At 44.3% G+C, this 23504-nt stretch overlaps 1 protein-coding gene across 4 annotated transcripts in view; it reads right to left on the bottom strand.

Annotated features, from left to right (window-relative positions):
- ttc12 (tetratricopeptide repeat domain 12) overlaps nucleotides 1-23504 on the bottom strand; it is a 50543-nt gene that overhangs the window by 5025 nt on the left and 22014 nt on the right. For 2 of the 4 annotated variants that reach the window (XM_072486489.1, XM_072486493.1), the window contains exons 9-20: nucleotides 21515-21703; nucleotides 18130-18199; nucleotides 17443-17531; nucleotides 16503-16671; nucleotides 14461-14553; nucleotides 12813-12876; nucleotides 12623-12685; nucleotides 11322-11456; nucleotides 7148-7252; nucleotides 5510-5578; nucleotides 5227-5328; nucleotides 4465-4564 (exon numbers count right to left, since the gene is read on the bottom strand). In XM_072486489.1, the coding sequence (XP_072342590.1) occupies nucleotides 4465-4564; nucleotides 5227-5328; nucleotides 5510-5578; nucleotides 7148-7252; nucleotides 11322-11456; nucleotides 12623-12685; nucleotides 12813-12876; nucleotides 14461-14553; nucleotides 16503-16671; nucleotides 17443-17531; nucleotides 18130-18199; nucleotides 21515-21703 (1248 nt within the window). The remainder of the gene's footprint in view (nucleotides 1-4464; nucleotides 4565-5226; nucleotides 5329-5509; nucleotides 5579-7147; nucleotides 7253-11321; nucleotides 11457-12622; nucleotides 12686-12812; nucleotides 12877-14460; nucleotides 14554-16502; nucleotides 16672-17442; nucleotides 17532-18129; nucleotides 18200-21514; nucleotides 21704-23504) is intronic. The other 2 variants (XM_072486490.1, XM_072486492.1) reach the window with 2 other exon arrangements.

Genomic DNA, 23504 nt, shown 5'->3' with positions numbered 1-23504 from the left:
AAAAAGGTTTACATGTGGTGCATAACATCAGCACAGCCCCAATGGCCTTGTTCGATACAGTCAACTTTATGTAATGTTTATAATCTTGCAGCTGAAGAGCATACTGACTAGTGTCAAAGGTTTGGCAAAGCATTAATGTTAAAGTGTAGATAGCATAAGCAGATCTCTGGTAATATTACACTTTAAGTTTAAACAATTCACATGATTATGAAAATGGTTTAAATGATTAAATGGGAAGTTTTTTACGCAGAGGGTTGTGGGTGCCTGGAACTCACTGGCAGAGGAGGTGGTGGAAGCAGGGACAATAGTGACGTTTCAGGGGAGTCTTAACAAATACATGAATAGGATGGAAATAGAGGGATACAGACCCCGGAAGTGTAGAAGGTTTTAGGTTAGACGGGCAGCACACGGGCTTGGAGGGCCAAAGGGCCGGTTCCTGTCCTGTACTTTTCTTTGTTTTTTTGTTTTTAAAAGTCACATCCCACCAGTTTCATTTACATGGCATTCCATGTGAAACCGCAAGGAAAAATTAAAGGAGTTTCACCATCAACACCAGTTCTGAGTCCTGTTGAATCAAAGAATTGTTACGGCGCAGAAGGCGGCCATTTGGCCCATCATGTCTGCACCAGCTCTGCAAATGAGCATTGTGAACCGTAGAACCCCTACAGTGCAGAAGGAGGCCATTCGACCCATCGAGTCTGCAACTATCCTCTGAAAGAACACCTTACCTAGGCCCACTGCCCCACCATGTCCCCAGAACCCCACCAAACTTTTGGACACTAAGCAGCAATTTAGCATGGCCAATCCACCGAACCTGCACATTTGTGGACTGTAGGAGGAAACTAGAGCACCCGGAGGAAACCCACGCAGGCACGGGGAGAACATGCAAACTCTACACAGATAGTGACCCAGGATTGGAATCGAACCCGGTTTCCTGGCGCTATGAGACAGCGGAGCTAACCACTGTGCCACCATGCTGCCCTTGTTCTTCCTGCCAAAACAAATTGCCTCTCACTTCTCCGCATTAAACTTAATCTCCCACCAATCTGCCCATTCCACCAACTTTTCTATGTTGCTGGTTTAAAATGACCACAGAATAAGTGAAGATTCAAAATCAGCTCCGGGAACTAGAGTTGGAGTTGGGAGGAAGAGCTGATGTTTAAAAGTCAGAATTCTGGAGCAGCAGAGTAACAGCTTTCAGATCTGCAATGTTTGAAGTGTGAAACAACAAAGAACAGAGAAAACAGTCAAGGTGGAGGTGAGAATTACGGGGTTGAATATTCCCAAAGACAGGATGAGATACAGATCATCAAAGGGCCCCACTGGAACAAATTTACTTGAGGTGGGCTGCAACTTGTGCACTGTTGCTAACTTTTGGTTGGCTCTTCATTCGTAATTTGCTCTGTTTGTTTAACCTTTGCTCTAGACTCGCCAGGTATCTTTATGATACCGCCACGAGGTTCAAGTTCAAGTAATGATCAATAACTCAACACACCAATTAGTAAGATTCAAATCAAAACATATTTATTATGCACAGTAAATCACTACTCATGCATAAACTCTACTTTCTGGACTATTCCTATCACTAAAAGGCCTATACTTAGCTTCGGACTGGCCCACCAGGTCAGGGGAACAAATGGCCTTTTGTTCAGGTCCTGAGTCTGCAGGATTCAAAAGCTGGTATGGACTTGTAGCTAGGAGCGCCTATCTCGTAGCGAGCGTTGACTGGAGACTTACTTGGTTGATGCGGCAGCTTGGACAGTTCACTCTCAGAGGTTGCTTTGCGTTGCTGAGTGACCCTGTCAAGAAGAACGATTTGAACTTGGGGGCTTTACTTTATAGTCCCCAGGGGCCTCCCGCCCTTCGGGGCGGACCCCCTACCTGGTTCCAAATGATTGGACTGCGTTCCAATCATTTGGATCGATTTCTCCAATACTGGAGTTGTTCCCTGATCGCTGGGCGGTCCCTAAATGTCCGTTGGCCTTCCTTTGTCTTGGCTCCTGCTGGCGCCGAGGAGTCTGGCTTGGCTTTATTCACCTTAACTGTATCAATTGTGCCTTGGAATTGCTCATTACTATGCAGATGGCTGCTGGTTTCCGTGCTGTCTGGTTTCTTACAGGTTTCAATACACATGATTCCTGTATTTGCTAGTCTTTGCCTGTGTTGGCTGAATTTCCCTTCAGCCTTTGCAGTTCTCCATTTTAAGTCGGGAAGTGGCCAACTCAGGTGGCTACAGCACCTCCACAGTAACCAAGATGGGAGGCCCAATGTGAGAGCCAGCAACAGAGACAGGCCAGCAGCCCCACCGAGAGAGTTAAGTGCTGCTGAGGCAGAAGATTGAGCAGGAGGGTGCCTCCAAACGGAGACACTCTTGGAGGCCAGCTAAAAATGTAAAGTTCAAGACCCACGGTTGTTTGGGTCATCCGTATAAAAAGACACCTCTCCATACGAATGGTTTTGGCCAAGACTATGGCTTTTTTCGCACTTGCAGCTCATTGTTTGGACCAGTGACAGGAGGAACCAATAGCCCTGTGGCCTGCCGCCGGTGGCAGCCTTCAGGTTTCTCCCTGCCTCTGGACACAACAAGGTGGGGGGGGGGCAAAGCCGTCTGTGGCTGGGAAAATGTTAGTTGGCTCTGAAAATAGCCCCTATGTTGGATTTTAATTAGCCCAATTGGCTGCCTGCCTCCATGGTGTCGGCTGCCAATTCCATTGGCTTGGATAGTCAGCCAGGAGGCAGGAGAGCATCAGGTCATAGAACATAGAAAAATACAGCACAGAACAGGCTCTTCGGCCCACAATGTTGTGCCGAACCTTTGTCCTAGATTAATCATAGATTATCATACAATTTACAGTGCAGAAGGAGGCCATTCGGCCCATCGAGTCTGCACCGGCTCTTGGAAAGAGCACCCTACCCAAGGTCAACACCTCCACCCTATCCCCATAACCCAGTAACCCCACCCAACTCTAAGGGCAATTTTGGACACTAAGGGCAATTTATCATGGCCAATCCACCTAATCTGCACATCTTTGGACTGTGGGAGGAAACCGGAGCACCCGGAGGAAACCCACGCACACACGGGGAGGATGTGCAGACTCCGCACAGACAGTGACCCAAGCTGGAATTGAACCTGGGACCCTGGAGCTGTGAAGCAATTGTGCTATCCACAATGCTACCGTGCTGCCCTGAAGAACAAATTAATCTACACTATATCATTCTACCGTAATCCATGTACCTATCCAATAGCTGCTTGAAGGTCCCTAATGTTTCCGACTCAACTACTTCCACAGGCAGTGCATTCCATGCCCCCACTACTCTCTGGGTAAAGAACCTACGTCTGACATCCCCCCTATATCTTCTACCATTCACCTTAAATTTATGTCCCCTTGTAATGGTTTGTTCCACCCGGGGAAAAAGTCTCTGACTGTCTACTCTATCTATTCCCCTGATCATCTTATAAACCTCTATCAAATCGCCCCTCATCCTTCTCCGTTCTAATGAGAAAAGGCCTAGCACCCTCAACCTTTCCTCGTAAGACCTACTCTCCATTCCAGGCAACATCCTGGTAAATCTCCTTTGCACCTTTTCCAAAGCTTCCACATCCTTCCTAAAATGAGGCGACCAAGGTCAGCCGCTCCTTCATGCAAATATCGGAATCTCCCAGCCTACTCATCACCTCCAAGGCAAAGTTCAGCCCAACATGCTTACAAGTTTCAGAAAATTCTCCTGTGCCTTCGACAAATATCAGCCTTTTTTTTGAGCGGCATTTTGTGGAGTTGTCTTAAATGTGGTCACCGTGTATGCAGCATATGGGGTACTCATAAAAACATCAAATGTATCAAGCGCACAACAGGTTAATCAGCATCGCAAGGGAGAAAAACAAAGGCACAACAGAAAAGCTACACTATCAGTTGCAAGTCATCCTAACCAAGACATATGTTGCCATTCCTTCATCATGACTAACTCAAATTTCACGATCGCACCATCAGCAAATGCACCCAACAGCAGGCGATGCTAGTAAAGTAGCATTTTTAAGAATCCAAATCTGGTGCTCTGCAAGCTGTAGGGGTGGGTACTAAATGCTGTTTCTGTTGGCTTCACCCTCAACTCGCAACCAATAAAATTAGGCTGATAACTGAGTTATCTTCCCCTTTCAGGTGCTTATTATGTGTACTCCATCTCCACATCGCTTATACTTTGGGAGTGAGTGTTCTTTTCAAATCATGGTTTGACAATGTATTAATAATGGCAGTGTACAGACCCACCATTATAATAATGCTCTGTTTGCTGCTGATGCTGGAAAAACACCAGAGAGTGCTGTGTGTAATTATTATACATTACAAATAGATTGTGCTATATTTCAACATAAGGGGTCCACCCACGCAGCCCCAGATGCCCGATTCAAGCTTAGTGACAAAGTCATTTCTTAAAAATTGCTCAAACCAGAAGGTGATTATCACGTACTTTTGTCACATTTGACAATCTCTTCTCGGGCCGGTTCGCTACTCCTGCTGCAGATTGCCAAGACCTTTGCAGCGTATCGTGTAGTTGTCTTCCCACCTGCCTGAAACACAAACAAATCAAACTGTGGACGTGCAGACGGTGGGAGTCAGGCAAACAAGTGAACAGAAATTTGAAGAAGCATCTTTCTTTCTGCCGCCCTCACGCACACCATGGTCACTGCCAAAGGCAACTCTTGCCTGGTTGTCCGCACATGATAGGTCCCAGCTGCGGGGGGGGGGGGGGGGGGGGGGGGCACTGAACAACAATCAGGGGGCACCAAGTACAAAAATAGCCCTCAGGCCAGCAGAAAAATCATAGCTGATTTATTTGCTTCTCTTTTCACTTGTTATTTTCCTTGTTTTCTACCGCCCAGGAGAAAAGATGCCCAGATGAAGAAACATTAAGTCATTGATATGGCTAAAGTTGTTCTTGTTGAATCATAGAATGATGCAGCACAATTTAGCGTAGCCAATCCAGCTAACCCGCACATCTTTGGACTGTGGGAGGAAACCCATCCATTAAATCTACGTTGCAGCATAAAATAATTATTTCCTTGTGTCATCTATGATTATTTTTCCAATCACCTTAAATCTGTCCTCTGGTTAAAGATTGCCACCGGAAACAGATGTTCCTTACTTACTCGGTCAAAACTATATGGTATGTATATTTCAAAAGCTGATTTGTATCATATACTAAAGTTTCTACGTCCATCAGTGTTACTACCTTTATAAATCTGAGCATTTTCTTCATTATTCCTGTTTTCACTGCATTTTCTACGGCTTCCACAGACTGAGGGAGCACGTGACTCAGAAGTCCAGTTGCTCTCTGCAAAATAACAAAAATAACTAATTCTCAAAGCAGCCACATGTTAATGCAAACGGTTCATTAGCAACATGATAGGCTTCTCTCTTAAAACAGTTTGCAAATTCCCGTCAGGATAGCTACATTCCAATTAGTGAATGAAACACAGCAATAATCAATCAGGCCAGGAATGGACAGTACTTACTGTGAGAATGCCACCATCTGTGCTGCTGAGCAGGAAGATGCACCTTTCCGTAATAGCCAGAGCTTTTGCCTAAAACACATAGATAGGGAGTAAGGGAGGGAAAGCTGGACACCATGAAAGGGTGAAATTAATAGAAAAAGTGCTAGAAAAACTCAGCAGGTCTGGCAGCATCTGTGAAGGGAGAAAAAGAGTTGATGTTTTGAGTCCTTATGACTCTTAAGTCATGTTAACTCTTTTAAAAAAAAATTAATAATCTTTATTGCCACAAGTATGCTTACATTAACACTGCAATGAAGTTACTGTGAAAAGCCCCTCGTCGCCACATTCCGGCGCCTGTTCGGGTACACAGAGGGAGAACTCATAATATCTAATTCACCTAACAGCACGTCTTTCGGGACTTGTGGGAGGAAACCGGGTGTTATAACCTGCCTACTTACGATTGGCTGGGGACTAATGACTATCCCACAATCCTATGGGAGTATGAACTTCCCCAATGAGGGGGGCGGAGAAACTCCAAGTATAAATAAGCTGGCCAGTTCAGGAACCAGCAGGAAGGAGAAGGTAGCAAGGGAAGTTACTGCTACTGATATGTATATATTGTTATAGTAAATAAACGTTATTATTTTGTATCCTTAAAACTCGTGCTGGATTCTTCGTGGCCCTTACAAAACCGGGGTACCCGGAGGTAACCCAGGCAGACACAGAGAGAACGTGCAGACTCCGCACAGACAGTGACCCAAGCCGGGAATCGAACCTGGGACCATGGAGATGCGAAGCAACAGTGCTAACACTGTGCTACCGTGCCGCCCATTTCTGTCGACAGATGCTGCCAGACCAGCTGAGCTTTTCCAGCAGTTTCTGTTTTTATTTCAGATTTCTGGCATCTGCATTATTTTACTTTTGTTATTGCTATGAAAGGTGATTCATTTACAGCCTTGATCCAATTTCCAAACATTCTTAAACAGATTCCTTTACTCCTTCCATCCCTTGGAGCAAAGCAATTACATGCGAACACTGCAAATTAAGTGATTTATCTTTTACATAATTTTAAAAATTAAACTGAAAGATACACTTAAGATGACTTAATTTAGTCAATTCTGTACCATCATGTCTTTTAGTGCCTTAGCCCAATAGATGTTAATATATTACAGATTTTTCAATCAGTAGTAATTATGCTAAAAGTAGGGCTTGCTGCCAAAATTACCATTCTGTTATAAATGGTGTGCACTGCTAGCATTGCTGGAGGCAGAACAGTCTTACTTAATATCTTTTTTCAAAACTCCCACTGATCCAAAGAAAGTAGGGAGCACCAGCACTCAATTCCCAGATTATGCAGTATTGGTTCATCTCAGCATGTTGAATGTCTCAAAGACAAGGAGGATCTCACTCCTGATTGCTGTCCAAATAGCCTTGTGATTGGAAAGTGTACATGTGAAGATCAGCAGCAGCCTGCTTCAGGATCAGGTCTGATGCTCGGTGGATGAATAGCCTGTCAAATTAATTCGTCAAACAAATACACGAAGCACAGTTGCACTTGCAGGAATCAAACTGGCATTGCCTTCAGAGCACATGTGGGAAAATGATTTAAAAACAGCAACTAAAGATGAGAATTTGCTGCCCGTGTCCTTAATTTCCTACCTGGATGGTGCAGCATTGTTCTATGGAAAGGTTTACCATCAGGCCCAGAAGAGTGTACAGCGTTTCTCTGTATTCTGCCTCAGTGACAGATAATGTAGCCTCATCCTATGCGAATGGAGAAATGTTGTTGAAAATTGGGTGGCCAAATATTGAAGACAAAACAGCCTCAAGTCAGTACATAAAACACAGGTTCAGAAATCAATGGGACCAATACCTTCAGAAAGGGAAACCTCATTTGACATTTTGTAATCAAATTGAATTAAGGGAGCTCGGACTGAAAAAAGAGCATTTTGACTCTCTATTCCACTCTTTTGATCGGGCTTACAACCCATTTCACCAATCTGATATTTCTGAAGTTTTTCCAATTCCTTTGAGAATCAAAGATTCTAACTACATGATCGACCCCGCAACCCACCACTGCTGTGAGACAGTTAAAACATAACAGCAGGAGAAACTGATGTCAGGAAATGCTTCTTCATGCAGGAATGGGTATCTGGATTAAGTGATGGAAGCAAGGAAACATCAATGAAACGCTTGTTACTGGAGAGGGAAAGGTGAACCTGGATGGCTGAGCTAAGATCATAGAATCATAGAATTTACAGTGCAGAAGGAAGCCATTCGGCCCCTCGAGTCTGCACCAGCCCTTGGAAAGAGCACCTTACTTAGGTCCACACCTCCCCACCTAACCTGCACATCTTTGGACTGTGGGAGGAAACCGGAACACCCGGAGGAAACCCACACAGACACGGGAAGAACGTGCAGACTCCGCGCAGACAGTGACCCAAGCCGGGAATCGAACCCTGGTCACTGGGATTGAGAAACAACAGTGCTAACCACTGTGATACCGTGCCGCCCCTCTGCATTTATAATGAATTTGTGTGCTTATGCCCAATAATCTATTCCACCTGAACCCACAGCGCGTTTGTACATTAAAGGTTAAATTCAACAAAAGGTGCAATTTATTTTTGCTGATCACATATTCACCCTAATTATAGCTCAAACTAGAAAGAAAGAGTTGCGCTGATTCAACAACTTTCACAACCTCAGAATCATTGCCCACAATGCTTTGCAGACCAAAACGTCTTCTTGAAAAGTATAAATTGTTAAAATTTTGGCAAGCGCAACAATCACTAATTGCACAACAAGCAAACAAGATAAATGACTAGATAATGTTTTTTATGCCGGCGTTAGCTAAGGACAAAGACACAGGGAAAACACCTCTGTTGTTCAAGTGGTATTATAGAAACGCTGCAATGCAGAAGGAGGCCATTCGGCCTATCGAGCCTGCACCGACCCTGCGAAGGAGCACCCTCCTTAGGCCCACTCCCCCCCCCGCACCTGATCTCCGTAATCCCACCTAACCTTTGTACAATCTCCAGCCACCCAAGGCTGGAATTGAACCCAGGTCTCTGGCGCTGTGAGGCTAACCACTGTGCCGCCCTTCATGGAAGACTTTACAGACACCTGATCAGGTAGATGGGCCTTGGTTTACTGTCTCTTTCAAAAGACTCCACCTCTGACAGTGCAGCATTACCTCGGTACTAAATGTCAATCTCAATTATGGCATATAAATCAGTACTTGCATCATGCACCTGATCAATCCTCATCTGGGATTGCAAAAATTTGGGGTTATCACAACTGGGCGGTGACAAATTGAGACGTCTCGCTCAGATCAACAAGCCCCTGTGTGCATGATAGGCATAGGCTGTGTGCTGTTATCCTCAGGCAAGACAGGTGGGAGGGGCATCAAGGGGGTTGAGAAAGAAGGAAGAGTAAGTCACCTACAGCTCCACAACAGGTAATACTTTCAACTTAACCTTTTGAGTGGTAACCTCCAGTAGTCCCTTTAAAGGCTTGGCATCCGCTACTGAGGAATCTCAATGAAAATGTAAAATTCAGAGAACCACAGGAGCTGCAGAAAGATACCATTATGTCTGCACGGACCAAAAAAGAGAAAAAATAAACGAGCAGCTTATTTTAATCCCCCCCTTCCAGTACCTGGTCCATAGCCTTGCAGGTTCCAGCACTACAGATACAGTTCCAGGTACCTTTAAATGAGTCGAGTGTTTCAGCCTCAGCCAGCAACTTAGGCAGTGAATTCCAGACTCCCGCCACCCTCTGGGTAAAAACGTTTTTCCTCATGTCCCGTCTTGTGCTTCTACCAATCGCCTTAAAATCTAAGCCCCTGGTAAGTGATCCCTCAGATGGGGGAAATAGGTCTTTCCTGTCTAGACCAGACATAATTTTGCACACTTCAATTATGTCACCCTTTAGCCTCCTTTGTTCTGAGGAATAAAACCCTCGTCTATCTCCTCGTAGCTACAATTTTCAAGCCCTGGTGCCATTATTGTAAATCTCCTCTGTACCCTCTCCAGACCAATTATGTTGTTCCTGTAATGTGATGACTAAAACTGCACACAAAATTCCAGCTGTGGCCTAAGTAGTGTTTTATACAATTCCATCATTACATTCCTGCTTTTGTATTCAATACTTCGCCCAATAAAGGAAAGCATTCCATATGCTTTCTTGACGATTTTGCCGAACTATCCTGCCACCTTCAAGGACTATGGACATGGACTCCAAAGTCCCTCACTTCCTCAATACCTCTCATTATCTTCCTGTTTATTGAGTATACCCTCGCTTTACTGAGTATGCTCTCCCCAAATGGATTTACGGTGGCACGATGGTTAGCACTGCTGCCTCACAGCACCAGGGACCTGGGTTCAATTCCAGCTTTGGGTGACTGCGTGGAGTTTGTACATTCACCCCATGTCTGCGTGGGTTTCCTCTGGGTGTTCCAGTTTCCTCCCACAGTCCAAAGATGTGCAGGTTAGATGGATAGGCCATGTTAAATTACCCCTTAGTGTCCAAAAGGTTAGGTGGGATTACTGAATTATGGGGATAGGTTGGGGCATGGACCTAGGTGGGGTGCTCTTTCAGAAAGCTGGTGCAGACCCAAGGGACCGAATGGCCTCCTTCTGCACTGTAGTGATTCTATGATTCTAACACTGAGCCCTGTGGAAGACCACTGGAAACCATTTTCCATTTGCCAAAACATCCATTGGCCAATGCCTTTTATTTCCTGTCACTGAGCCAATTTTGAATCCAACATGCTCCCTTCCCCTACATCCCATAAGATCTCACTTTTCTGATCACTCTGCCATGTAGGACTTTGTCAAATGCCTTACTGAAATCCATGTATACAACATCCACCGCACAACCCTCATCAATCCTGTTTGCCTTCCATGTGAAAAAGAAAACAAAATCATTATGTATGTGTCAACACCTGGGGCAGGATTCTCCGACCCCCCCCGGCCGGGTCGGGAGAATCGCCGGGGGGCGGAGTGAATCCCATCCCCGCTGGCCGCCGAATTCTCCAGCACCGGAGATTCGGCGGGGGCGGGAATCGCGCCGCGCTGGTCGGTGGGCCCCCCCCCCCGGCAATTCTCTGGCCCGCGATGGGCCGAAGTCCCGCTGCTATAATGCCGGTCCCACTGGCGTGAATTAAACCACCTCCCTTACCGGCGGGACCAGGCAGCGCGAGCGGGCTCCGGGGTCCTGGGGGGGGCACGGGGCAATCTGGCCCAGGGGGGGTGACCCCACGGTGGCTTGGCCCGTGATCGGCACCCACCGATCCGCGGGCGGACCTGTGCCCTGGGGGCACTCTTTCCCCTCCGCGTCGGCCTTAGCCTCCGCGATGGCCGACGCGGAGGTGACCCCCCCCCTCCCCCTGCGCATGCGCGGGGATGACGTCAGCAGCCACTGACGCTCCCACGCATGAGCGGACTTCCGCCGGCCGGGGGAGTCCCTTCGGCCCCGGCTGGCGTTGCGCCAAAGGCCTTCCACGCCAGCCGGCGGGACGGTAACCACTCTGGCGCGGGCCTAGCCCCTAAAGGTGAGGGCTTGGCCCCTAAAGGTGCGGAGAAATCCGCACCTTTGGGGCGGCCCGACGCCGGAGTGGTTCACGCCACTCCATCCCGCCAGGACCCCCCGCCCCGCCGTGTAGGGGAGAATCCCGCCCCTGATAATTAGCACAGCTATTTGTCATAGAAGAGATCCTCACTAATTTAGGTGTCAGTATCATATTTAATGTCCTAAATAATTTCTGACTAAAGATTAAAACGGAAGCATCAATATGGAAATTCAAGTTGTTCCACACTCTCAAGAAACTTACGATAGCAATTAAACATGACTCCCAGTATTCTTCACTTTGTGCTATTTGTCTAGATATTGTCTTGTCAGATGCAATGCTTCCTATGACGGACATGTACTGTGGAAACACCTGTTTATTCACCAACTTCAGGTTTTTCTGCAACAAGAATCAAACCAGCAAAAATAGAATGTGCATGAGAATCACTAATGACGCATAAACCATTCAAATGAAAAAATCTTTGTTGGAGATTTGAATATGACTTGTGGGCTGAGTATTTTTTTAAAATAAATTTATGGGATTTGAGCGTTGTTGGCTAAGCAAGCATTTATTGCCCATCCATAACTGTCCTTCAGAAGATGGTGATGAGTTGCCTTCTTGAACTGCTGCAGTGCATACACACACAGTGCTGTTGGGGAGGGAGTTCCAAGATCTGAATTCAGCGACAGTGAAGGAATGGCTATGTATTTACAAGTCAGGATGGTGGGTGGCTTAGAAGTGTAACTTCCAGGTTGTGGTGTTCCCATGTGTCTATTTCCCTTGTCCTTCTAAATGGTTGTGTTCATGGGTTTGGAAGGTGCTAAGGAACCTTGGTGAGTTCCTGCAGTGCATGTTGTAGATGGTACGCACTGCTGCCACTGTGAGTCAGTTGTGGAGAGAGTGAATGTTTGTGGATGGGGTGCCAATCAATCGGGCTTTGTCTTGGATGATGATAAGTTTCTTGACCATTGTTGGGAGTTGCACTCACCAGTCAGGTGGACAGTATTCCATCACACTCCTGACTTGTGCCTTGCAGATGGTGGATTGACTTTGCCCTGCTTTTTGTGTACAGAACATACTTTTCCACATTGTTGGGTAGATGTCAATGTTGCAGCTTTATGGGAATAGATTGACTAGGGGTACGCAAGTTCTGGAGCACAAGTCTTCAGTACTATTGCTGGAATATTATCAGGGCCTATATATAGCCTTTGCAGTAGCCAATGCCTTCAGCCGTTTCTTGATATCACGTCAAGTGAATCAAATTGGTTGAAGACTTGTATCTGTGATGCTGGGGACATCCGAGGAGGCAGAGATGGATCATCCACTCGGCACTGATGTACTGGGCTTATTGAAGATGGGGATATTTATGGAGCCTCTTCTTCCAGTAAGTTGTTTAATTGTCCACCACCATTCACAACTGGATGTGACAGAACTGCAAAGCTTAGATCTGATCTGTTGGTTGTGGAATCACTTCGCTCTGTCAATCCCTTGATGCTTACGATATTTGGCACACAAATCTTCCTGATTTGTAGCTTCACCACGTAGATACTTCATTTTAGGTATACCTGCTGCTGCTCCTGCATTGTCCTCCTGCATTGAACCAGGGTTGATCCTCGGCTTGATGGTAACTTACAAACATGAACAAAAAAACCCGAATATATTCTAAATGCAGTGTCAAAATACACCCTCAAATACACACTGACTAAGTTTTAGTGGCTGGTGGATGTGTGGGAAGGCTCAATATTAATTCCTTACCAGGAGACTTTCAAATGATGGTAACACATTGACTGCAAAATCACTTCGACAATGCTTTTTAAACCTAATGGGGAAGGAATCAAACATGTTAATGCCAAGAATGCTCATCATTTTGATGTTTGTGTCACTTTTCAATCTCAGATTTTAGGCTCAGTCAAAGGTTTTTAATTTATCAATTTATCCAACAGACAATGCTGAGGAAGCATGACTGACAATCATTTTGGAAGAAGTATTCATGATTTATTTTTAAATCGGGAGACGTTTAACTGTCTACCACTGAGATAACCAGATTAAGACTCGTCTAGCCAACTTGAGATTCACCCCTCTTGGCCTTTGGACCTCGGCAGACTTAGGCTTTGCATGTCTCATCATTTCTTTTCAGTTTGCCTAGCTGTGGAAGATTTAGTGAGCTGTACATCAGTGCTGTTCCCTTCCTGCTTTCCATCAAAATGATGGAAGGGAATAAGAGTAAGAAATGAGATTATCCGGGTGTTCATGCAACTGAGAGCATCTTAAAATAATGGAACTATTGGTCTTATAGGGCAAACTCTTCTGGCTCATCATGCCGGAAGGATCATCTGGTCGTGCCGGTGACGCATCCCCACCTCAGGTTTTCCGGCAGGGTGGGGTGGATTCAATGAGAAATCCCGTTAACAGCGACGGGACCAGTAGATCCCGCCACCTCCCAATGGCAGGTCGCCATAAAATACACCGCAGGGAGGCCAGGGAATCCCGCCCTTAGTCTTTCTTTCCCTCCACCCATGAGGAAACAGCTAGTCAGGCTCGACAGCAGTGCACGGTAATAAAACTGAAGTACAGTCCCATTGTACTGTGAAGACCTTCCAGGGGATAGCTTGGATACAGAACCTTGGTTAGGCCACACTTACTGTGCACAGTTCTGATCTCCGAGGTAAAAGGATATGGAGGATTGAAGAAAACACAAAAAAGCTTTACGAAGCTGATGCCAGAACTGAGAACTATATCTTTTAAGAAAGATTGACAGCTTGTGGCTTTTTTCTTTAGAAAAGAAAAGGCTGAGAGGTGATAGAGCTTTTTAAGATTATGAAGGAGTTTGGTTAGGTAGGTAGAGATAAGCGGTAGATGTTTTCATTTGTGGGGAGATCAAAACTAGGAGCATAAATATTGAATTACTATTGAATCCAATGAAGAATTCAGGAGAATCTTCTTTGCCATATGATTAATATGTGGAACTGGCTACCATACGGAGTAGCTGAGGCAAATAGCATAGATGCACTTAAAGGGAACGTTCGATAAATGTAAGAGGGAGAAAGGAATAGACGGTTACGTTGATGAGGTTAGATGAAGTAGGAAGAGAGGCAGCTTGTAGAGAGGATAAACACTAGTGGATAAACACTAGCACAGGCCTGTTGGGCCAAATGGCCTGTTTCTGTGCTGAAAATACAATGTAATTTTATGTAAATTAATTCTCTCGCGAATCCCGCTTTCGGGCCGCCATTCTGAGCGGGCGGGCCAATCGCGTTTTTTTGGCCGACACTGGTTTCTCCGCTGCATTGGGAACTCCATTACCAATGGCAGGTGGCGAATCCAGCCCAATTTTTCTATCTTATTAATTGCTTTAAGAAAGAAAGATGTAAAAATTTTATGCAGGTAAATAAAACAACATTACTTATTTTCTGGCATTAGGCTGGTGAGAATTCCTATGGCATCGCCAGCAGCTCCATCCGTATAAATCATGAATCCCATTAGGATCTGCATCAACCTGCACAAAAAGGACAATTAATAACCGCCAATCAGGAAAGAAAGAACTTGCATTTACAGTTTCTCACCACAATCTAGAGCGTCCATATGTGTTTTAAAATCAACTGATAAAAACATCCACATGTATATTACATGGACACCGCCATGCCAAATGATACTATTACTATTATCTAGACGCAGTGTTTTTAGTTGACAAAGACTTCAATTCTTTTCACACTAACTGAAGTTTGACAGGGTAGATGTTGAGTGTTTCCCCTGGCTACAGTCTAGAATTAGGCGTGTTGTCTCGGGACAAAAGGTCAGCCATTTAGCACTGAGTTGAGGAGAAATTCTTCACTTAGGTGGTTACGAATCTTAAGATTTCTCCATCCCTGAGGGACTGAGAATGCTCAGGCATTGGGTACATTCAAAAAAATAAAGACAGACTTGGATCTATATAAAACCTTTCACAACTACAGGACCTCCCAAAATACTTTACAGCCAATGACCAGATAATCTATTCTTTAGTGATATTGACTGAGAGTTAAATATTAGCCACAATACTATGAATGACTCCCTGGTCATTCTTTGAAATATCACTTTGAGGTCTTTCAGGTCTACCAGAGAGAATAAAGAGCATCTTGGTTAATGCCCCATTCGAAAGAGATATTGATACATTTTTGCACACTATGGGAACCCAGGGATATAGGGATCGGAGAAGAAAGTAGAGCTGATGATCTTACATCAGCTATGATCTTACTGAATGGTGAACCAAGCTCGAAGGACATGCAGCTTATTCCTACTCCTATTTCTTACGTTCCCAATAACTTTCAAAATAGTCCCAGTTGTGATTGATATATGATTTCCTTTTACCTAGAAGCATAGGACCCACTTTTATGCAAAATTCACACAGGAATGTCCCGGTGCCACTCCACTGGGGGGGGGGGGGTTTGAGACCCAGGAAACTATAATGCCAGACTGGTTGCTCAATTTTATTTCAAGGCTGTCATCCTATGATAGGATCGTGATAAAGCAATGATTCCTGTTTCATTGGGTCAGGTCCCCATGCCCAGCACGTTTTCATCTGCTTGAAGGCATGTTTGATTGGATGAATTTTTCACACACATTTCAGCGGAAATGGGAAAATGTCTAATATTGATTAAACTCCATCAAAAATCTTTGAAAGCTATGGGATTCAGAATTAAGATAGTAGCTTAGTAGTTCATTTCATAAGATGTCGAAGCAGAATTAGGCCATTTGGCCCACCGAGTCTGCTTCACCATTCGATCATGGCTGATCTCATCCTGGTCTTAACTCCCGCGTCCTGCCTGTTCTCCATAACCTTTCAACTTATTACCAATTAAAAATCTGTCTACCACCTCCTTAGATTTACTCACTGTCCCAGCATCCACCGCACCCTGGGGTAGCAAATTCCAGATTCACAAATATTTGGGAGAAGTAGTTTCTCCTCAACTCTGTTTTAAATTTGCTACCCCTTATCCTAAGACTATGCCCTCTCGTTCTAGAACGCTGCACAAGAGGAAGCATCGCTCCACGTCTACTTTATCCATACCTTTTATCATCTTCTATACCTCAATTTGATCTCCCCTTATTCTTCAAAACTCTAGAGAATAGGCCTAAACTGTTCAATCTCTCTTCATGTGACAAACTCAACATCTCTGGAATCAACCTAGTGAACCCCCTCTAAATAAACCAACTCCTGCCCATATAAATCGTTAATGTACTGGGAAACTGATGATATCAGGTCAACTGAAAACATCTATCTGCCTAACTTTGATTTCCCTTTACAGAACAGGTATATGTCAGTTACCCCTTTACTAATGGGATGCCTTCTCGTTCACACCAATTGAACTACACTCGCATACTGACAGGTTCACCATCCCTTCCTTCTTCAATCTCACCACAAAATAAAATTTCTTCACTCATTTCCATGGGTAATGAAAGGATTACCTGGTTAAATTCAGACTGCAGAGGAGTAGGTTTTTTCCATATTCCGACATTAAGTAAATGGATAGTAAAGTTAGACACTCCTTGTAGATTTCACTTTCCTTACAGGACAACAGATCCAGTAACTGTTCACTTGTACCAGAAAAAGTGATAAGTAAACGTTGGTTTTCTTCTATAAACCAAGGGAAAAGTTCCAGATTAAAGAGGCAAACAAAGTTTGCGAGCTGTTTTACCAACCCAGAATGAAATCTGTAAAATGAATGCCATTTACTTCACATTATTTATGGCCTCTTTCTGTAAATGATCTGTGTCCAAGAATTGTTCTCATCTCTTGTTTACTAGAAGAACTAATTCATAATCTCATCCTGGCCCGGAGAGATGAATATTTCAATTTGTCAACGATTACAAATTATAAGAATAACCAAATAGAAGCTATTCAGCTGATTGAACCTCATCGCTTTCGCACTCTAACTCTGCCAGTCTGACATGTTGAATATGTTTCCAAGTCCTTATCTGGCAGATAGTTTCAAATATCTATCACCTACGGAAAAGATTACTCAGTTTTAAATTTATTTTTTCTAGTAATTATTCTGGATTAATTTCCATTCTGCCAGTTAATATTTTATATGCTAACGTTCTCCTGCCTTAGCCGCCTTATTTTCTAGGCTCTGCAGTTTAAGGCTTTTGAATATTCAAGACATGATCTCACTGTCTGTAATCAACAGGTTTTTCTTAAATAAAAATAGAAAGTGCTGGAAAAACTTAGCAGGTCTGGCATCATCTGTGAAGACATAAACAGAGTTAACATTTCAAGTCCTTTATTTTTTCTTCCTTCTCTCTCCTCTCCTAGCTGCAGTGAATGAACAGATTAAAATAAATCAAATGCTGACCTGTTACAAAAAGCGGCTTTATTACCTATAGACAATATGATTGATCTGATTACCATTTCCGCGAGAGACTGCCTGCCACAGCACAAGGACAGAAACACATAGTTCCACATCAAATGGTTCTTTCATTGAGCTGGTAAGACTCCTGTTAAAGACATAAATGATAGAAAAATACATATTCCTGGCCTTTGCAAAATTACATAAATAAAAGAAACTTTGTATGTTCAAAACCTAAGGAAAACAGTGATTAATTAAGTAATTTTTAAAAAGACAAAACTAATTGTATATAAGGGATAAGACATAGGTAGCGTGTGGTTAGTGCACATCTCAGTTACAGCTCCTGAATTTAAACTGTATGCATGCGTGCCACAATAAAGACAAGCAAGTCTAAGCTGGAGATGGGGAAGCTGATGCACCAGTTATGTGGCGGATGCTTGGATGCCCAAATGGTGGTGGGACCTACCTCTTTAGATGTGCTATTACAATGCTTTACATGTCTTGTCCTGCTGTCAAATAAACAGTTCTTCCACTGGTGCAATGCAGAATGTACATTGCCATTGTTACTTATTTCTGCTCACCCCAAATAGCAGGTCTTCGAGGCACTGTGGCACTTGGTCTATAACGGTTAATAGATGCAAAACCCACTTCAATGTCCCTCTGCTGTTCTTCATTTCCAAACCTTTGGTCAGTTTCAGTGTTGGTTTTATCTGACCCTGGTATTGACAATAGCCATAATCCCTTACCTTTTTATAATTTCATTGTCATTGATGATACTGAATCCACTGTTAGTTCTGAATAAAGTCTGTTCAGTGCCTGCAACAGCAGATAAAGGAAATATTCATGACAAAGTTTAAAAATAAACAAATGTCCTTCCGTATTTATTACAGACAGTAATGCAGATTCCAAAAACAAGAAATATTGGAAAGACAATAGAAAGACAACCCCAATTGCAAATAAAAAAATGAATTAATATTTTAAGTTTATCAGGACCAAATCTAAAGAGATAATAAACACCATTTGGTAGGGCCAACCGAACAAAGGATGGTGATGGGGAAGAGGTTGAGAAAGACCAGGTGACAGTCGAAAGTCAGGAAACAAATCTCCTACCACAAAGAAACTATAAAAACTTCATTAGCCTGTGAATAGGTTTTTTAAATCTGTAGACGTATAAAACGTCCAAATTGGGACTTGCACGTCACAACCTTCAAAGTTTAAAAAAATAAATTTAGAGTACCCAATTATTTTTTTTCTCCAATTAGGGGGCAATTTAGCGTGGCCAATCCTCCTACCCTGCACATCCTTGACGTGTGGGGGTGAAACCCACGGAGACACGGGGAGAATGTGCAAACTCCACACGGACAGCGACCCAGAGCCGGGATCGAACCTGGGACCTCGGTGTCGTGAGGCAGCAGTGCTAACCCACTGCGCCACCGTGCTGCCTCAACCTTCAAAGTTGAGAGTATTGCCTATCCAATGAGGCAAGCTGCTGTTTAATAATAATAATATTGTAATAATAATAATCTTTATTAGTGTCACAAGTAGGCTTACATTAACACTGCAATGAAGTTAATGTGAAAAACCCCTAGTTGCCACATTCCGGCGCCTGTTCGGATACAGAGGGAGAATTCAGAATGTCCAAATTACTTAACAGCACGTCTTTTGGGACTTGTGGGAGGAAACAGGAGCACCCGGAGGAAACCCACGCAGACACGGGGAGGACGTGGAGACTCCGCACAGACAGTGACCCAAGCCAGAAATCGAACTGGGACCGTGGCGCTGTGAAGCAACAATGCTAACCACTGTGCTACCGTGCCGCCCTTATGATGCATGGTTCCACAGATTAACCAGTATCCATAAAACTGTTCCCCAGCACAGAGGGCAAAACACAGGGAATGGACAATATTTATTTTTAAAATCTAAATTTGCATAGTGAATAGGCTATTCATTTTGATTAATTACAAATCTCAATTTTTCTTCCACCCTCATGTTATTTTTTGTGTTTAATACTCCCCAACAAACTATTGAGGGTGACATTATAATCAAACTGAGAGGATTAGATAATAAGCAACGTGACGTACGGGGACTGGTTTTTGGGATGATTTTTCTGGAAGTCTTAGACGAGACTGGTAGGCACGCAGTCTGCCCTGGCAGATGTGAATCTGGAGATGAAGTATGGCAGTCTTGGGATTGTTTTTTACTCGAACTTGTCTACTCCAAGTCAGAAGACACTTCTGATTCCCCAATGCATGTTAAAATCATAGAACCTTGCAACAGAGAAGGCCATTTGGCCCATCTTTGGCGGGCTCTTTGAAAGGTTTGTTCCATACAGTCCCAGACACCAGATTTCTCCTCATAAGCAGGCAAATCAATCCTCTTCAAAAAGTACATTTTCAGCTGTATTTTGAAAGTTTCTGTGGATTCTGCTTTCCAGGTAGTTCTATGATAAGGAATCGGGCCTTACAAACCAGGAAGAAGTGAACTTCACACCCACACTTTGTGCTGAGTCAATCTATGTCAGCTATACCAGTAGTAAGAGCAGTATAACTGGCTCAGCATCCCCAGGCAAGTGAAGAAAAAAGATCCAGAGACATATGTAGAAAAGTGAGCAGGCGTGTTAAGACTAGACTAGATAATAATAATCGCTTATTGTCACAAGTAGGCATCAATGAAGTTACTGTGAAAAGCCCCTAGTCGCCACATTCCAGCGCCTGTTCGGGGAGGCCGGTACAGGAATTGAACCCGCCCTGCTGGTCTTGTTCTGCATTACAAGCCAGTTGTTTACCCCACTGTGCTAAACCAGCCCCTGATTACATTAATGGAGGAACACCAATTATATATTTACTGCTTATAATGCCATCTCCTCTACAGTGAGATAACCAAACGCAGAGAATTTTGCTGAACACCTCAGATCAGTCTGCAATCATGACCCTGAGCTTCCCTGGTCATTTGCCATCTTAATTCTGTCACCCACCCACTATGATATCTCGATCAGCGTCCTACAACGATGCAATGAAGTTCAACAGAGCTCAAGCAAGAGTACCTCATCAGCCAGTCAGGAAAGAAAAAAACCTCACATTTATATAGTTTCTCATCAGTCACAGAACATCCATGAGTGTTTTAAAATCAATGGATGAAGACATTCCCGTATATATTACATGGACACCGCCATGCCAAATGATACTCTGCTATCGCCTCCCAGACTCAACACTGGGATGCAACAGGTACTGGTAAGGATTCTGTTGTTCATTTATTCTCTTGCTTTCCACTCTGTCACAGACCCTGACATTCTCCAGACCTGACAATATGCCACAGGAGCATAAAGTTCTCTACTCACAGATATTCAGCAGTACAGGTAGTATTTCCAGCATTTTCTGTTCATCGCGCACCAATTATACCATTCATCCAGATGTGTAGATGGCATTTATCCAATACCAGCACTATCACAATGGGAGACTGTCATAAGCCCACGAGGACCAAGGGGAAACCATCATTGGTCTCTCCGTTGTGGAGTACGAGCTTCCCAGAGAGGTGGCGGAGGCCACCCACCTGGGGCTCGTTGTGAACTAAGATAAAATCTGGCTCAACTGTGGTTAGTTCTCCCAGCAAGGACTGTACTGGGAGTGATATACCGTCTTGAGCGAAACTTTGTAAATAGTTAAAGAAAACTATGTTCATTTACCGCCACATTCCTCTGAATTACCGAAGATACCATCTCAAAAGGGCAGCACGCTAGCATTGTGGTTAGCACAATTGCTTCACAGCTCTAGGGTCCCAGGTTTAATTCCCGGCTTGGGTCACTGTCTGTGCGGAGTCTGCACGTTCCCCCCGTGCGTGCGTGGGTTTCCTCCGGGTGCTCCGGTTTCCTCCCACAGTCCAAAGATGTGCAGCTTAGGTGGATTGGCAATGCTAAATTGCCCTTAGTGTCCAAAATTGCCCTTAGTGTTGGGTGGGGTTACTGGGTTATGGGGATAGGGTGGAGGTGTTGACCTTGGGTAGGGTGCTCTTTCCAAGAGCCGGTGCAGACTCAATGGGCCGAATGGCCTCCTTCTGCACTGTAAATTCGATGAAAAATGAGTGCATGTGTGTAGCTCTATGACAGTTAAGGGTATCACTGCTTCTTCAACTTACACTCCTTCATCAGCTCAGTCAGTAATCTCACACCACCAAGGTAGAAAAGAGGAATCTTATTCGGGCTGGATAGTTTCTTCAGCACTTCATTGGCTGTTGTAATGTTCTCATTGCCCCGTTCAAACTCTTCCACTACTTCTTTCTCCTGCTGTTCCTGTTTTTGAGCCAGCTCCAGTAAATTTGTGTACTCTAAATTTTAACACACAGATTTTCCGTCAACAGTCAGGAAAGCCAAATATTATAAATTACTGTACATACGTAACAAGTTAAAACATATTCCGAATTTAACTACAAAGGTTATGTATACTGTTTTCCCAATGGTTCGACGGATAAATGTACTAATGAGCCAGATTTTTTTTATTAATTCAAGGGATGCGGTCTTCATTGGATAGGCCAGCATTCAATCCATCCCTATTTCCCAGGTTCGATAAAAGCAAATTACTGCGGATGCTGGAATCTGAAACGAAAGAGAAAATGCTGGAAAAACACAACAGGTCTGGCAGCATCAGTAAGGAGAGAAAAGAGCTAACGTTTCGAGTCTGATGACTCTTTGTCAAAGCTAACAGTAAGAAGTCTTACAACACCAGGTTAAAGTCCAACAGGTTTGTTTCAAACACTAGCTTTCGGAGCACTGCTCCTTCCTCAGCAGTGCTCTGAAAGCTAGTGTTTGAAACAAACCTGTTGGACTTTAACCTGGTGTTGTAGGACTTCTTACTGTGCTCACCCCAGTCCAACACCGGCATCTCCACATCAAAGCTAACAGACAGAGAAAGTGGGAAATATTTATACTGTGGAGTGAGAATGAAAGATGAGTCATAGCCACAGAAACCCAGGGAAAACGGGTGCTAATGGCCACAGAAACCAAGGGGAAAGAGTGATAATGACAGTCCCCAGAGAGAACAAAAGATGTGAAAGGTCAAACGGCAGGGAAACTAACATCAGAGGATGACCTGTAGATGTGGGGGAGGGGAAGGGGGAAGCAAAGAGGTGAAAGGTGAAGGAAAGGTGGATAAGATTGTGGGGGGGGGGGGGGAGGGGGGGAAATTATATATATATCAAGAAAGGATTAAATGGTAAAAGTCAGTTAAAATGAAATGGGATGAAAACAAATGGGTCGAGGTGGGGTAGAGCTGATCATCTGAAGTTGTTGAATTCGATGTTCAGGCCGGAAGGCTGGAGCGTGCCTAGCCGAAAGATGAGATGTTGTTCCTCCAGTTTGCGTTGAGCTTCACTGGAACATTGCAGCAGGCCAAGAACAGATATGTGGGAATGGGAGCAGGGTCTTTTGTTAAAATGGCAAGCAACAGGAAGGACAGAGTCCTGAATGCGCACAGATCAAAGATGCTCGGCAAAGCGATCACCCAGTCTGCGTTTGGTCTCTCCGATTTAGAGGAGACCACATTGGGAGCAGCGAATGCAGTAGGCCAAATTGGAAGAGATGTAAGTGAAACGCTGCTCAACCTGGAATGAGTGTTTTGGGCCTGGGATGTTAAGCATGGAAGAGGTAAAGGGGCAGGTGTTACACCTTCTGCGATTGCATGGGAAGGTGTCATGAGTGATGGGAGATTTCTGGGTATGGTGGAGGAGTGGACTAGATTATCTCGGTGGGAACAGTCTCTGCAGAATGCTGACAGAGGGAGTGAAGGGAAGATGTGTTTGGTGGTGGCATTACGCAGGAGTTGGCGAAAATGGCAGAGGATTATGCTTTGCATACGGAGGCTGGTGGGATGAAATGTGAGAACGAGGGGGACTCTATCCTTGTTCTGGGAGGGAGTGGAGGGGGCAAGGGTAGTGCCGCGGGAGATGGTACGCACACTGTTGAGGGCCCTGTCCACAACTGTAGGTGGGAAATCACGGTTGAGGAAGAAGGAGCACATTTTCGAAGCACCATTTTGGAAAGTGGCATCATCGGAACAAATGCAACAGAAGCGAAGGAGTTGAGAGAAAGGGATGGAGTCCTTACAGGGTGTAGGGTGCGAAGAGTTGTAGT

This window comes from Scyliorhinus torazame, chromosome 21 (assembly GCF_047496885.1).
Source record: "Scyliorhinus torazame isolate Kashiwa2021f chromosome 21, sScyTor2.1, whole genome shotgun sequence".
Taxonomy (NCBI): domain Eukaryota; kingdom Metazoa; phylum Chordata; class Chondrichthyes; order Carcharhiniformes; family Scyliorhinidae; genus Scyliorhinus; species Scyliorhinus torazame.
This window is presented reverse-complemented; position numbering and strand designations above follow the sequence as displayed.